The sequence below is a fragment of the Phyllostomus hastatus genome, unplaced genomic scaffold, assembly GCF_019186645.2.
Source record: "Phyllostomus hastatus isolate PE091 unplaced genomic scaffold, TTU_PhHast_1.1 phas_contig_58, whole genome shotgun sequence".
NCBI lineage: Eukaryota > Metazoa > Chordata > Mammalia > Chiroptera > Phyllostomidae > Phyllostomus > Phyllostomus hastatus.
Genome location: NW_025333916.1, coordinates 17,812,484 through 17,829,359, shown reverse-complemented (window position 1 = coordinate 17,829,359; position 16,876 = coordinate 17,812,484). Strand labels below are relative to the sequence as shown.

At 36.6% G+C, this 16,876-nt stretch overlaps 1 protein-coding gene across 1 annotated transcript in view; it reads left to right on the top strand.

Annotated features, from left to right (window-relative positions):
• Positions 1-16,876, top strand: part of JMY (junction mediating and regulatory protein, p53 cofactor) — a 102,127-nt gene that overhangs the window by 76,621 nt on the left and 8,630 nt on the right. The window contains exons 5-10 of the mRNA XM_045847807.1: positions 2,699-2,864; positions 3,074-3,261; positions 4,882-4,968; positions 13,049-13,144; positions 14,295-14,895; positions 15,985-16,295. Of these exons, the coding sequence (XP_045703763.1) occupies positions 2,699-2,864; positions 3,074-3,261; positions 4,882-4,968; positions 13,049-13,144; positions 14,295-14,895; positions 15,985-16,292 (1,446 nt within the window). The 3' untranslated portion in view covers positions 16,293-16,295. The remainder of the gene's footprint in view (positions 1-2,698; positions 2,865-3,073; positions 3,262-4,881; positions 4,969-13,048; positions 13,145-14,294; positions 14,896-15,984; positions 16,296-16,876) is intronic.

Below are 16,876 nucleotides of genomic sequence, written 5' to 3'. Positions count from 1 at the left end.
AGAGGTTGGTATTTAACAGATTCCTTGTCTGCATTTCTGTCTCTGATGAGGTTTTGTCTCCTTTTAAATCCTGACATGGCAAATACACCTCTGAACTCTCTTGTTCTGAATGGAACTCACTCAACCAGAAAATCGGGGGTGAGGTCACTTTTGTTAGAGAATATCCCCTTCCTTTTCTTAGTTTGCTATTTGATATTCTCTGTATTGTGGTATCACTATGCATCTCCAGTGTTTTTAAGGTACGTTGACCCTGTGCAGGAATCAAAGTATCGTTCTTGCAGTTGAGGCATTTGACAATGGAAAGGTATGCCAACAGGGAGGGGACTTTGAACTTCCCTCCCTAGTCAAAAGATTGGGTAGAAGAGTGGTAGGGGAAGCCATAGCGTAGTGTCAGAACATGGCAGATGATGGTCACTTCCAGCTGACAAGAACTGGAGGTAGTAAAGATGGAACTAACAAGCCTGGGCTGGACCTGAGTAAGTATCACTGGAGAACTGATCATAGATGAAGGCTTTTAGACTGATTCATACCAAGGCTTTACTGACTATAATTCCCACTTAGAGAATAAAGCCTTCTAACATTATGTATTTTACCTCTTTGCATTCTGTGCTCATAGAGGGTATGGGTACAAATAACAGAGGAAGATGCATCCTGGGGCTTTGGTCTCCAAACATGTTCGAGAGCCCCAAGATAGTATATAAAGATACATTTGTAATTAAAAGTGAGATTAGCCCTGGCTGGTATGGCTCAGTTGGTTGGGTGTCATCCCACAAACCAAAAGGGCATGGGTTCGATTTTCAGCTAGAGCACATGCCTAGGTTTGTGGGTTCAGTCTCCAGTCGGTTGGGGCACATACAAGTGGCAACTGATGTGTGTTTTTCATATCATTTGTTTCTCTCCCTCTCTTTCTCCCTCCCTTCTCCTCTCTCTCTCAAATCAGTAAGTGTGTCCTTGGGTGAGGGTAAAAAAAAATAAAGTGAGACTAGGAGTCTGAGGAAAGAAATCACTCCTAGATTCCTTTTATGACTTAGGACAAAAGCATCAGGATTTCATTTTGTAAAAATTCTCTTCCATGAGCCACTATAATTCAACCCATTTGGGATTTGTTCTATATTTATTGTTTGTTGCTCATAACATACTTCCTAATGTTGCAGGATCACTGACTTAACAACTTATATAACTTATTAAATATTTATTTATAAAATCTTTATAACTTGTATTAAATAGCACTGTATTTAATTCATCTGGTTATTTTAAAATGTATAGTGTTGCACATTTAGACAACAGCCTAACTGTTGCTTTGCAGTTCAAACTTTTTATTAAAGGAACTGGAAATTATATACTAAGACAAAAACATCAAAATGATTGGATAGAACTGTATGGGTATCTAGAATGTAAAGGAAGGTTGAAATCTTGTTCAAAAATACTCTTTTTATGTGCTGACATATTTCACCAATCTCACCAGCCTGAAGGGATTATTTTGTAGCAATAAGGATTCACTGTCTTTGATGCCATGGCTCTCCCAGAACTACTAGTCAAGTATGTTGCTGCTGTTCTGGAAGCCTCAGGTGATGTCTCACTTGAGCTCATAAAGATTTCTCTTTTTCCTCTCTGTTCTTCCCTCGCTTCCTTTGGCAGTCACTCCCTGGCATGCCACCTGTCACCAATGCTTCTAGTTCGCAGCAAACTGATGCCTGTGCAATGAGTCTCCTGGACTTCTAAGCATGAACCTTTAAATTCTGGAAGTGGTTGTGCCATGTTCTTACAAGAACTGTTCTTGGAAGAATACTTAATCTCTCATACCAGAAAACTGTGCCTATACTTCCCATCTTACAGATGCATGGAAAGCTGCTGCTTGTACCCATCTTTCTCCAAAGACCCAAATAGAAATATATGGAAATAGTGGTATTAGGAATAATTATCTGATTTATACTTTACCCTACAGTGGTTTTCTTCTGATGTCTGGCAAAATGTTTTCCTTCTCACTTCAAGACAAAAAGCCAGTCATCCAACCAAACAAGTCTCATGCAAGTCCACCCACCACTTCATGAGACATGCACAGAAATTTCTGAATCCCACCTTAGGTTCTTTGTAGGACCCTGAGCTCATCTACTTGATACTAAAAATGATCATTATGTAGCTTGTAAGGATTTCCACAGAAGGCATTTGTCATGCTGCTCCAACTCCCATCTACTCACCTTGTTCTCCAGTCAACAGATCCCAGCAGCTAGCCAGGCTGTGACCTTGAAGAAAAAACAAAGCCCTGGATGTGTGAGGTTGACCAAACTTGTACCCCTGTTATAACTAACCGAGTATGGCCTAATCTTACTCATGTACCTTACATGAAAAGGATAAGTGCATAACTAGCAACCACTTTTGAGAGTGAAAGGGACACCATTAATATTTATGTCAGGATAATTCAATTATTATTATCCTAAATATGGATGAGCTGAAGTATAAACAAGATTTTAAGATCTTATTTTTGCTGTTTGCCTAATTATTTTTAAAACCATACGTTTTAATTATTACTGTTTTACATCATTTTTAAAACTTTATTCTTGCGTATAAGGTTCTTTCTTAGAATAGTTGCTTTATGGATATATCCTGTCCAATTAGTTTTCATTTCTAATTATAACTTAAAATGTGATTTTTTTTCTTCTCCCCACCAACAAGAAATGTTACATTATTTTTAATGCAGATGCAGAGTTTGCAGGGTGGTACAGAAGCCATAGCCCGATTGGATCAGTTAGAAGCTGATTATTATGACCTGCAACTTCAATTGTACGAAGTACAGTTTGAAATCTTGAAGTGTGAAGAGTTACTATTGACAGCACAACTGGAAAGCATTAAAAGACTTATATCAGGTATTGTGTACATTTAACCACATAAGTCCACAAAAGATTGAATGAGAGATTTGAAAAGACTGAATAAAAGATTGAAAAGATTGAAAAGAAGACTTTATAAGAGATCATGGCTTTTCCCGAGGTGACAGCTGTTACATGGATTAAAACCCTGTTCTGTCTTCTGTAGTCCCTGCACTTAACCATTACCCTTTGTTGCTGTTCTGTAACAGAAAAGAGAGATGAAGTGGTGTACTATGACACTTACGAAAGCATGGAGGCCATGCTGGAGAAGGAAGAGATGGCAGCGTCAGTGCACTTACAGAGAGAAGAGCTGCAGAAACTTCAGCAGAAAGCACGCCAGCTGGAAGCGAGACGTGGACGGGTTTCAGCCAAGAAAGCCTACCTCAGAAATAAAAAGGTATAATAGGTTATGTATTTATTGAATATATAATCTTAATTTTAAGTCTTGTGTTTGTTACCTAATCCTTGATCCATAGCTAATAATCCTAACCTACTTTGTCACTGATACTTGCATATCTTTTTAAATGAAGCAAATTATTATGGGGTGCTGTTTCAGATCTTGCTGGAGTTATTTGGTAATATATGATATATGTAACCTATTACCTTTTCAAAATCTGGAAAAAAATTTAATTTCAAAACTCATCTGACCTCTGTTCTGTATGAGGGATTATGGACTTGTATTCTCATAACCAAGGAAACCAAGACATAGCAGTTAAATAAATGACCCAACCAAAAGTGGTTAGTATGGGGCAAGGTAAGATTCTATCTTAAGTCTGTATGGCTTAGAAGTCTGAGTCCTTATATCACCATATCATGTCACTATGTAATACCACCTTTGTTTCCCCTGGAGACTACCTTGGACAGGTTCATTTCATGATCAATAAATTTAACCTAGTGTGGGTGAAGAATATAATATAAACAGTTGCTTTAAAAAATAATTTACTGGCTTCAAACGTTATTCCTTAAATGCCTTTCTCTGGTTAGAAGAATAATCTTTTAGTATAGTTCTGATAGTGTTGGAAACCAATATAAACCCTTTCATGTGGAGGACTTTTCCAAAAGGACGCAGAGAAAATGAAGACTTGTCAGAGTGCCACCAAAAAGTTGCCAGATAATAGTGCATTATTTTTTAAAGAAGCACATATATCCCATTTTATTATTATGTTTTTATTTTCATGTGATTAGAAACAGCATACTTATATTTTCTTTATACTTCTGACATTCTAGTCTTTAAGGTCTCTTTTAGTTCTCAAGTCTGTGCCCAGAAGTTTTGAGATTTCATAATAATGGATTAAACCATTCTGGGCAAAATCATGTTCTTTAAGTCATCAAAGAGAGCTTAACAATACAAGCTTTAAACCAAGAGTTGTATATCCTTTTTGCCCAGACAGTTTAAAGAGTACAATAAGACTTAGAATCCTCTGGCCACAGAGCACAGACTTGAGAGCTGAAAGAGACCTTTGACATTATGTAAGGATACTCCCTTCCACTCTACCTTGCCCCATTCCTCTCCCTCCAAAAAAAGAATAGAAATGAGGAGGGTCAGAGAAGTTTAATAGTTTGATAGAAGAGTTCTTTTTAAGATCTTCATGATTTGGCTTATGCAGCTTCAGAATTCCTAATGAGAAACCAGAGGTGGTTTACTTGGTATTTTGCTGTGTAGGTATATGTTAAGATTAAAATTTAACTTAATCAAGTAATCACTGGATTATATTTAATATTAAATATAAGTATATATACTGTATTTTTCAGACTATAAGAAGTACTTTCCCCTCCCAAATTTGGGAGGAATAATGGTTAATGCTGCTGTTGAGTTCTGTTTACATTACATTGGTGAAATATTATGTTATTTATGTTATTGAATATTTTACCGCATTTTTTGCTTCAAAATTTTTTTTTCCTATTTTCCTCTTCTAAAGCTTAGGTGCATCTTATGGTCTGAAAAATACATTATATAATCACTGGATTGTATTTAATATGTTTCACTTATATTAAAACACATTTTATGTATTTATAGGAAATTTGTATTGCAAAACACAATGAAAAATTCCAGCAGCGCCTTCGGAGTGAAGAGGAATATAGAACCCATCACACAGTACAACTAGTAAGTTTGGATTCTTGGAGACTTAGAGTAAAACTTCAATTTTTACATGTATCAAAGTGAATAAAATAGAGAACTTTAAAATGTTTTAACTATAGACATGAGCATTAGTTCACTATATATATATGCACATATTGTATAATTTAGAGCACTTTTGGCATAAAGCAGACACGTACAGCTTTTCTATTAGTCAAAACCCATACAAGCATGGTACGTCTGTTACAATCAGTGAACCAACATTAACACATAATTATCACCCAAAGTCCACAGTTTACATTAGAATTCATTCCTGGTGTACACATTCTGTTGGTTTTGACAAATGTATAATGGCACAAATTCACCATTAGTAGTATCATATGGAATATTTTCATTGCCTTAAAAATCTTCTGTGCATGCCTCTTTCTGTCCCCAAACCACTGGTAATTTTTACTCTCTCCATAGTTTTTTATTCCAAAATGTTTAATTGGATACATACAGTAGGTAGCTTTTCATATTGGCTTATTAGGTTAGTAATATACATTTGAAGGTTCTTTCATGTGTTCATGACTTGATAACTCATTTGTTTTTGGCACTTAGTAATATTCTGTTCCCTGGATATACCACACTTTATGCATTCATCTACTGTTGGTTGCTTCCAAGGTTTGGTAATTATGAGTAAAGCTCTTGTCAATACCATACAGATACTTATATGTACATAAGTTTTAAACTCTTGGGTAAATTACCAAGGGGCATGATTACTGGATCATATGGCAAGAATATTTAATTTGGTAAGAAATTGCCAAATTGTTTTCCAAAGCATCTGTACCATTTTGCATTCTCACAGCAATGAATAAGAGTTCCTGTTGCTCTACATCCTCACCAGCATTTGGTGTTGTCAGTGTTTTGGATTTTAGCCATTACGATAGATGTGTAATGGTATCTCATGGTTATTTCAGTTTGCAATTTCCTAACGGCGTATGACGCTGAACATTTTTTCATGATACTTATTTGTTATCTGTGTATATTCTTTGGTGAAGTATCTGTTCAGATCCTTTGTTCATTTTTTAACTGAGACGTTAAAGAAATTATTTAAAGAATTTTTTTGCCCTGGCTGGTGTGGCTTAGTGGATTGAGCGCCAGCCTGGAAACCAAAGGGTCTCCAGTTAAATTCCCAATCAGGGCACATGCCTGGGTTGCAGGTTAGGTATCCAGTAGGAGGCTCATGAGAGGCAACCACACATTGATGCTTCTCTCCTTGTCTTTCTCTCTCTCTTCCCCTCTGTCTAAAAGTAAATAAATAAAATCTTTACAAGAAATAATTTTTTATGCTCTATAATAGTCCTTTATCAGATATGTCTTTTGCAAATATCTTCTCCAAATCTATGTCCTGCCCTTTCATTCGCTTGAGTATCTCTCACAGGGCAAAACTTCTTAATTTTTATAAAGTCCAATTTAACCACATTTTCTTTTGCGGGTTGTACCTTTGATGTTCTATCTAAAAAGTCATCGTATTTCTTTCCTAATTATATTTGAGGAGCTTTATAGTTTTGCATTTAGGTGTGTGATCCATTTGAGTTAATATTTGAGTGAGTTTGGAGGGCGTAAGGTCTGTGGGTAAACTTTTTTTTTATTTGTTTGCATTTGGATTTCTAGTAGTTCTAGTACCATTTGTTGAAAAACCTGTCCACTCTCCATTGAATGGTCTTTGCTCCTTGTTAAAGATCAGTTAATGATATTTGTGTGGGTCTTTTTTTGAGCACTGTATTCTATTCCATAGATGTAAGTCTTTGCCTCTATAAAGAAGCATTTTTAACTTATATTTTATTGATTATGCTATTACAGTTATCACAATTTTTCCCCTTTGCCTCACTCCTCCCAGCAACCTTAACTCCCTCAGGCAATTCCCCCCACCATTGTTCATGTCCATGGGTCTTGTGTGTAAGTTCTTTGGCTTCTCCATTCCCTATACTGTACACTACACCCCCGTGGCTATTCTGTAACTATCTATTTGTACTTCTTAATCCTCACCTCTTCAACCATTCTCCATGCCCTCTTCCCATTTGGCAACCATAAAAATTTTCTCTGCATCAATGAATCTGTCTCTGTTCGTCTTTGCTTAGTTTAGTTTTTAGATTCATTTGTTGATAAATACGTACTATTACCATTTTATTGTTTATGGATTTGACTTTCTTTTTCTTAAGTAACTCCCTTAACATTTCATATAATCAGGATTTGATGATGGTGAACTCCTTTAGTTGTTTCTTGCCTCAGAAGCTCTTTATCTGCACTTCAATTCTAAGTGATAGCTTTGCTAGATAGAGCAATCTTAGCTATAGGTCTCTGCTTTTCATGATTTTGAATATTTCTTGGCAATCCCTTCTAGCCTACAGTTTCTTTAGAGAAATCAGCTGACAGTCTTATTAGGAACTCCCCAGTAGGTAACTAACTGCTATTCCCTTGCTGCTTTTAAGATTCTCTCTTTAGCTTTAACTTTTGGCATTTTAATAATGATGTGTCTTCAAGTGGGCCTCCTTGCATCCATCTTGCTTGGGACTCTCTGTGATTCCTTGACTTACATGTCTATTTCTTTCATTATTTTTAGGGAAGTTTTCTTTAATTATTTTTCCAGATAGATTTCCGGTCTATCTTTTTTGCTCTTTCTTTCCTCCTTCTGGTACTCCATGATGCAAATGTTGATATTCTTGAAGTTGTCCCAGAAGCTGCTTACACTGTCTTCATTTTTTTTGGATTCTTTTTTCCTTCTTGTTCTGATTGGTTGTTTTTTGTTCCCTTATGTTCCAAATCATTGATTTGATTCTCAGCTTCATCCACTCTACTGTTGTTTCCCTGTAAATTGTTTTTTTATTTCAGTTAATGTATCCTTTTTTTCTGACTGGATCTTTTTTTATACTGTTGAGGTCCTCACTAAGTTCCTTGAGCATCCTTAAAAATAATGTTTTGAACTTGGCATCTGATAGATTGTTTATCTCCATTTTGTTTAGCTCTTTTTCTGGAGTTTTGATCTGTTCTTTCATTTGGGCCATGTTTCTTTGTCTCCTAGTTATGGTAGCCTCCCTGTGTTTCTGTGTATCCAGTAGAGCTGCTTTGACTCTGTGACTTGGTAGTGTAGCCTAAGGTAGTAGGTACCCTGTAAGGTCCAGTTGCATGGCCTCCCCTATCATCAAGCTGAGTACTAAGCTGTGCCCTTTGTGTGGGCTGATTACACCCTCCTCTTGTAGTTTAGCCTCAGTTGCTATATGAGATCAACAGGAGGGATTTACCCAGGTCAGTCAGATGCAAGGACTGGCTGTGACCACCGACCACCAGCCTCCATCCTCCATGGAGGATAAGCTGTGCAAAGGCAGGGTCGTAGTGCTCTGACATGGTCTGGTCTGTAGCTGTCCACTGGGTGCACTGGCCCTGGGGTTTTCCAGGTAGAGTAGGCCAAGGTCATCTTCCACCTGTGCTTTACCCAGGGCTACCCTGCCTGAGCCATAAAACAGTCTGAGGTGACTGTTACTTGTGCTAGTGTTGGAGATACCCAAGCATAGCCAAGCTGTGAAATCTAGGCTGACTGCTGCTGGTGCTGGGCCTGGGGCTCACTGAGGCCAGCCCTTCCTCATTTGAGAAGGTTTAGGAAGTTGTGAAGCAGGAGCCAAAATCAGCCATTCATATGGAAAAGATGCTTGGGTGGGCCCATAAATTGGGTGGGGTAGAGTCTCTCTGAATCTCCCAGGTGGGTCAAACAGTGTTACATTGATGGAGTCTCAGACATGGCACCAGCTTGCCATCTCTGTGGCTGTGTGTGGGGAGTGTTTAGAAAAGGGACAATGGCCTCTGCTTGCCTTGATCACAGGTAGTTCAGTTTCTCCCAATATGCTACTGGTGCCTTACAAGCTACTACCCCATTGCTGAAGTTCAGAAGGAGTGAGTCTTAGTAAGTCCACATGTGGGCTCTTTAAGAGCAACTGCTTGGGACTCCAGAAGTTTCTTCCACCAACTCAATCCCCATTGGTTTTTGCAGCCGGAAGTTGTGGGAACTTACTTTCCTGGGCTGGGGACCTTGTTTGGGTTTGAGACTTCTTTCTCTTGAGATATTACTCCTGAATTTTTATCCACCACACATGGTTGTGGGACCAGCCTGTTCTGCATCTGTGCCCCTCCTACCAGTCTGGGTGGATGTAGTTTCTTTAATTCCGTAGTTGTCAGATTGCCATTCAACTCAGTTTCTGATGGTTCTGAGTGATGGTTCTGTATTTTAGTTGTAATATTGATGTGGTTGTGTGAAGAGGTAAGACATAATCTATCTACAGCACCATCTTGACTGAAAGTCCTCTGTAAAGAAACTTTAGAATCAGCTTGTCAGTAACCATAAAATAAGCAGCTGGGGTTTTGATTAAGATTGCATTGAATCTGTAGATCAAATTGGGAATAACAGACACTGTAACAGCATTGAGTCTTATCTACCCATGAACAAGGAATATATCTCCATTTATATAGTTCCCCTTCTCTTCTTTTCTTTTTTTTTTTTTTTGTTGGTATATCATGTAAGTAGTTTTTAATTTCAAATTCCAGTTGTTCTTCACTGGTACATTGGAAAGCAGTTGACTTTTATATGTCAACCTTGTATCCTGCAACTTTGCTATAATCACTTATTATTTCCAGGAGTTTTCTTTTTCTTTTCTTCCTTTTGTCCTGTGTCAATTTGTCCTGTGTCCTGTGTCAGTTTTTCCTGTGTCAATTCTTTCAAATTTTCTGTGTAAACAGTGATGTCTCCTGCAAATAAGAGTTTTATATCTTCTTTCCGAGTCTATATACCTGTTTTTGTTTTTCTGTGCATTAGCTAGGATTTCTAATACAGTGCTGAAAAGGAGTGGTCAGAGGGGACATCTTTGTCTTTCCATGTTCTCAACAAGAAAGCTTCCAGTTTCTAACTATTAAGTATGGTATTAGCTGTAGGGTTTTTGTTAACGTTGTTTGTCAGGTTGAAGAAGTTCCCCTCTATTGGCAGTGTGGCCCTGCTTTGGGATTATTAGTTTTTTCAAAACCTTCCACTCCTGGTATTTTTTGTACTTCGTCATGCCTGCAGTATATTATTCTTATAGTACTCTTTTCAGACCCATCTTAGGTTAGTCAACACGATTGATTTATATTTCATTAAACAGTAGTAGTGATGACATGACCACATCACTGTATATGCTTACTTACAAGTTTTCTTCAGTGTAACACACAAGGCCAAATTTGTCTATATTATCACTTAAGCTTATTTTGGCACATGTTAGCTGAAGCCCCTTACTTTTGATTTTAAGCACATGAAAGTAGCCAAACTACCCATTAACTGTATGATTCTTCTTTTTCTTAGCAGCTAGAAATAGGTAATTATTTCAATTCCGTTTTTTATACTTTCATGGGTCAGAAACTGGTTTATAAGGAAGGTAGACTTAGCAGAACACATGTGTCAGAATGCCCTCTACTGTCACCATCAGCACCGACACTATCAGCTTGCTATTGATCCCTTAGAATTTGTTCCTTATTACATGAAGACTTTGGCTTCTGATAAAAGGCTAATACTTTGGTGGATAGCATAACTAATTACTTTTAGAATGAATATTAAATCCTTTTTCAAAGAGTTTTATGGGACAAAGAGGAGTAAAAATGAGGAAATGGATACTTGGGGGAATCTCAAAGATAAATGTCATATATATGTAATGTCATTTGCCTAAAGCCAGCTTTGGGTGGAATTCCTCATTGTCTGGGAGAATGGATTTTTAATTATCTAGTTATCTTTAATATGTATAAATAGTGGAAAATGAAACTTGACTTAGATCAGGATAAATCATTGTTTTTCCAAGCTAGCATTATACCACCTTTTCAACAGTTGGGTGGTAGATTATTTAAAATGTAGATCCCTAGATCTACTTATTGTTTCAAAAATTTCTTCTAGAAATCTTTGCAAATTAAATATGTAAGATTTATAGAGGTTTAATATTTAATCATAAGCTCTAAAAAATAGTTATAAATGTAAAATTACTTGCTTATTACTTTGTTTTAAGCTCAAACATTTTGGGTAAAGAAGGGAAATGGTGGTCAGGAAACAAATCAGATCTTCCCATTAAAAAATTCATCCTTGTTTTATGTAACCACACTCATTCATAATTCATGAGTTTCACTTCAAGAAAGTACACATGGGCCCTGGCTGGATGGGTCGGTTGGTTGTAGCATCATCCTGTACAACCCATAAGGGTCCAGGTTCAATCCCAGGTCAGAGCACATATGAGAGGCAACTGACTGATACTTCTCTCTCACATCTGTGTTTTTCTCTCTTTTCTCTCTTTCTTTCTCTCTCTCCACCTCTCTCCCCTTCTCTCTCTCTAAAGTCAATAAATGTTTATATTCTCGGTTGAGGATATTTTTAAAAGGGGAGAGAAATAATAAAGGAAGTACTCCTGGAATACATGCTTTTAAGCTGTAGTTTATGGAAATTGATCAGAACTTTTTCAGTTATTTTGCTCATGATGGCTTCTTTTAATACTACCTGCTTCCTTCATGTTCTGATATGTGCCCTGACTAATCATTGTCTGTTCTTACCTTCTTAAAAAAATACTGTTATGAAAACCTTTCATTGCTTTTTTGAAGCATAATATATACATAATATACCTACAGAAAAGTATATTGCTCATAATTATATAACGTGAAGAATTTTCATGAGATGAACATACCTATATAACCAGCATCTAGACTGAGAAACAGAATGTTACCAGGCACCCACTTTGGGTTGCCTTCTGTCACCATCCAGTACATAATCCCTGCCACAACTTTTGTGAGTTCGGTTTGATTCATCTTGGAGATGATTAGATTTCATTAAGATACTATTTCAGGAAAGTTTTGTGGTTGCTGTATTTTTTGAGTCTGGTATGTTTTGGGAATGGTTGTCTGTTTCCTTTATACATAAAGGACAATTTGGCTGGATGATGCTGTCATATTTCCTCTTCATCTGAATTTTGGAGACATTACCACACTGTCTTATAGTATTGAATGTTGCAATACAGAGGCCTAAAGTAACCTCCCAATCCACACCCACTTATGAGACTTGATTTTTCTGCCTGGATATCCATTAAAAATCTTTCTTTACTGTAGAAATCTAGTAACTTTACCAGTTGATCTCTGTGTATGAGAGTTTCCTGAAAATTCATGAACACTTTAGTCTGAACATTCAAGTCATCCTTTAGATTATGATATAATCATCCAAGGCAAACATAGCAGTAAACTGCCATTAGAATTTATATTGTCCAGGACAGGTTGATGGAAAAAAAGAAAGAGGTACCAGAAAAGAGAGTAATGGAGAATTGAATTTGAAAAAGACAGCAGACAAATGGAAGAAAGGTTAGACAACTTACAGGTGATTCAGGGACAAAGGAAAAATTTTTCATTTTGTGCAGATAAATGTCAACTATAAGTTGAGCTAGTTGATTCAAATGATTCATGTATAGTGCTGGAAGTACTTTTTTCCCCCCCTAACTGCTGGCTATATTGATTGAACTAATGTGTAATATGTAAATTACTGACCAAGTGGTTGCTGATTTTATTTTTAAGATCCATTATTTGAGTTAACAGAATATAGTAGCTACAAGTATTTCATACTAAAATTGGTTAAGCCAGAACCCCAAAGATGAAACATTTTTTAGTTTAAGTATTTTATTCTATTTTACAGAATAAACATCTTTAATTGGGAGTAAATGCAAAAAAATAAAATATTTTGTTTAGCCCTGTCTGATGTGGCTCAGTAGATTTGAGTGGTGGCCTGCAAACCAAAGGGTCGCCAGTTCAATCCCTAGTCAGGGCACATGTCTGGGATTCGGGCCAGGTCCCCAGTAGAGGGGGCACATGAGAGGCAACCATACATTTATGTTTCTCACCCTCTCTTTGTCCTTCCCTTCCCCTCTCTCTAAAAACAAATAAATTTTTTTTTAAATTTGTTTAATATATCATTCTTTGGAATGACCCAGATTACTAATGTACTGGGAGAACTCTCTTCTTTTTTCCTGTTAGCAATAAAAAGAAATGGGAAACATCATAATGAAACTACTGTTAATTTTCTTACCAGAAGAGAGAAAAATTACATGATGAAGAAGAAAGAAAAAGTGCCTGGGTTAGCCAAGAAAGACAGAGAACTCTGGATAGACTTCGAACTTTTAAACAGGTAATATAAGAATGATCATTGTATTGTTTTTCATTGCTACATACACACTCCTATTATAAATTTATTTGTATGAGGAAAACTTAGTTTTTCCCTTTGTTATTTAGAAAATAATTATATCAATCCTTTTATATTTTTAAATTAGTTGTTTGATTACATAGCTACCTTTCCTCTGTTTGTTCCCAGAATTAATATTCTTGTGACCCTTGGCCTACCACTTCAGTGTAGTAGTTAATGAATGGTCAAGGCCTCTGGGAAGCCTGGATTCCTCTTGAGTTTTATAAAATTAATTAGTTTATAACCAACTCCATTTCAAGCATCGACCTCTGGTAATAATCTATAGAAATGACCAGTAACAGAAATAGAGGGTGGGTCAGCATGCCTGAGAAATACCTCAGCAGTTTTCCTACTAGGCTAACCCTTGACTCCGGACACTGATATCATAGCAGCCAAATATTTCCTTTTAACTGTGTGTAAGCTGAGTGATTTTAGTTGTTAAGGTGCTCAGGAGCCTTACTTCCACTGTATGTGGTGAGGGATCATCTTATAGGTGAAGGAAGCTTTTGATAAAGTCCTCTTAGTACTAATAGTAAAAGGGGGAGGGGGCATAGATGGACTAGTCCTATATAACAATAAGCCTTGAGTTAAGTAAATGCATTAACTCAATGCATTGCATTAGAGTAAAAATATAGTATTAGAGTCCTGTATGTCAGTTACTACTCCAAAAAATTTTATCTGTAAACAGCTGGAAATATATTTAAGAAGCTAATAATAATAGTTCCTTAGCTTTCTGCATATATATATATATTTGACATAATTTATGTTGTATAATTTACATTGCTATTTTTATATTTTCATCTAAATGCATTCTTTTATGCAGTAAAGACCTTTTTTTAATCATATGGTGATTTTGAATAGTTGCTTAAGTCAGTAAGAGGATCCAAAACCTTGATAAAGAACTTTATAATAAGCAAATAATAGTTTGGTGATAACTGTTTGAAAAGTACTCTGGTTTTCTGTATATATTAAATAATTTTCTGTGAAAATGACAAAATCTCCAAATAACATCTTTCATTTGAGGGAGAAAATAGCCATTTGTTCATAAGTTGTTTTAATATAATTTAACCAGTTATGATAACTTCTGATTTTTTAGAGGTACCCAGGTCAAGTTATACTTAAATCAACCAGATTGCGGCTGGCTCATGCAAGAAGGAGGAGTGCCACCAGTCCTGTGCCCTGCGAGGACCAGTGTGACTCTGTACCAGGAGTGCTGCCAGTAGAAGACAAAAGTGAAGAGGTAGAGGAAAGAAGAGGCAAGCTTGGGTCATCACAGAAAACAGAAGCCCAGAGCCTCATACAGATTGAAGATACTTCATTGGTACAACTTGAAGACACTTCATTACCTCTCAGTGGTGTTACCTCGGAACTGTCTCCCACTGTTTCTCTTTCACTTTTGAATAATAATGACCTTGAACCAGGTTCGAGTACCGCAGATCCACTCCCACCACCTCTTCCTCCAACACCACCTCCCCCCCCACCACCTCCTCCCCCTCCCCCCCCACCACCACCTCTGCCTGTTGCTAAGGACAGTATCCCAGAGACACTGGAGAAAGGTCTGCCTAGAATGGAGGGGACCGAGAAGAGGATCCCTAAGTCTGCGAGTGCCCCTTCAGCACACCTCTTTGATAGTAGCCAGCTGGTCAGTGCCAGGAAGAAGCTCAAAAAGACTGCTGAAGGTTTGCAGAGAAGGAGAGGTAAATTAAGAAATTTTCATGTTCATCTGTTGAATAAAGTGAAGCATAATCAAAGGATTTTTTATTTTATAGGATCTTACAAAGCTTAAAATACTCTTTTATTTTTGGACATTATTTGATAGCAGGTAGGTTTTCAGGGTCACAGCGAGGCAGAATTCTTACCAACCCACATCAATAAATGTATACAAACACAGAAATGTGTACCTTTAGCTGTTATACGTGTTTTAAAAATACATCTTCTGAAGTGATTCTTGATGTATGTGGTAATATTTAGTATGTGGCTCCTTTTGTGAAGAAAGTCTGATTTTAAACCTTGGAAATACAAAAAAGGTATTCACATCAGAAAGCTTAAGCCATCTGGTCAGAACTGTCACATTAGGATGACATTGGCAGGACAGTGTAACCTTTGGTCATGGGTTTATTGAGGACCTTGGTGTACTTTTTGTATAAAGAAGCAAAGAAGAACGGAGTAATATGTACAGTTTATTGCATGTCATTTTTGCCTAAAAGCTATTTTTGAAAAGAACAGAGAATAATCCTGGCCCTTAAGGAGCTTTAGCTTGCAAAAGGAAAACATATAAAACATTTTGCATGTTGCATTTTAATTTGAGAGACCATGCTTTGAAATATTTTTTACTATAACCCAAGTAGAATTTCATGTGTAAAACAACTAAATGAAAACAAGTCACTGTAATAAACCAAAATTAAAATTTTTAAAATTGAACATGTTAACCCAATCACTGTGTGAATTTAGATTGAGCTGTTTGTTGCATTACAGAAATTTTTGGAGGCCTCATGCATGTTATTACTAAAGACTACCTTCTAGCTCCCAGTCTGTTCCCTTCTCTCCCATGGGAAATGATAGAAATGCCAAATAATACCTGACATGGAATTTGAGTCTTGGGATTTCTTTTTAAAAGCATAATGGATCCCCCATACTTGGGCAATCTTTTCTGTTCACACTTCTTCACGGTCCAGTTTATAGATGGTTTTTCCAATGTCATGGGATATCACAATCCTGAAGTCTAGAGGTTATACTGTAGTTTAAGTGCGATCCTAACAGTAATTGTTCTCTTTCTTTTTTTAAAGTGAGCTCACCTATGGATGAGGTGCTAGCTTCCTTGAAACGTGGTAGTTTTCATCTGAAAAAGGTTGAACAGCGAACTCTGCCTCCTTTTCCTGATGAAGATGATAGTAATAATATCTTGGCACAGATAAGGAAGGGGGTAAAATTGAAGAAGGTACAGAAGGAAGTTTTGAGAGAATCCTTCACGCTGCTGCCTGACACAGACCCTTTAACACGGAGCATCCATGAAGCCCTTCGAAGAATCAAAGAAGCATCCCCTGAGTCAGAGGATGAAGAGGAGACTTTGCCTTGCACAGAATGGGAAAACTAACAAGTAAATGGTCTTTCTTTCTTCAGTAGCATTTGGTAACACAGCTTTTATATTGTATAATGAAGTCTATTATATTGTATTGAGTCTGAGGTTTATTATTTATTATACAGTTTAATTGTAGTTAAGTCATAAATTTGTAAACTTCAGATTTTACTTCTGTAGTTTCTAGAAACTTAGTGGAAAAGCACTTTTTGAGGATACTGCTATGTAAATACTGTTTTTTATATCCAGCTCACTAAAAATTCTGTAGTATAGCTTTATCGCAAGGAAAGAAGATAGTCTTATTTGAATAACAGGATGCCTTATTCTGGCTTTAAAACACAGAAAAGGCTTTTTCTAATTGAAGTATTTTGATTACAAACTTACACATATTGAATTTTGATGTCTTAGTAGCTGCCCACAAAGGAATTTTCGAAGATCAGCCTAGAAAAATAATTGTATTATCTGATTATCTAGCTTTCCAAGCCTTTAAAACTGAGGTTTATCACTTTAAGACTTATTATAGTTAGTGCATTATTTAGTTACAATTGCAGTTAACATAAATATAAAAATTATATGTGTACACACACACACACACACACATC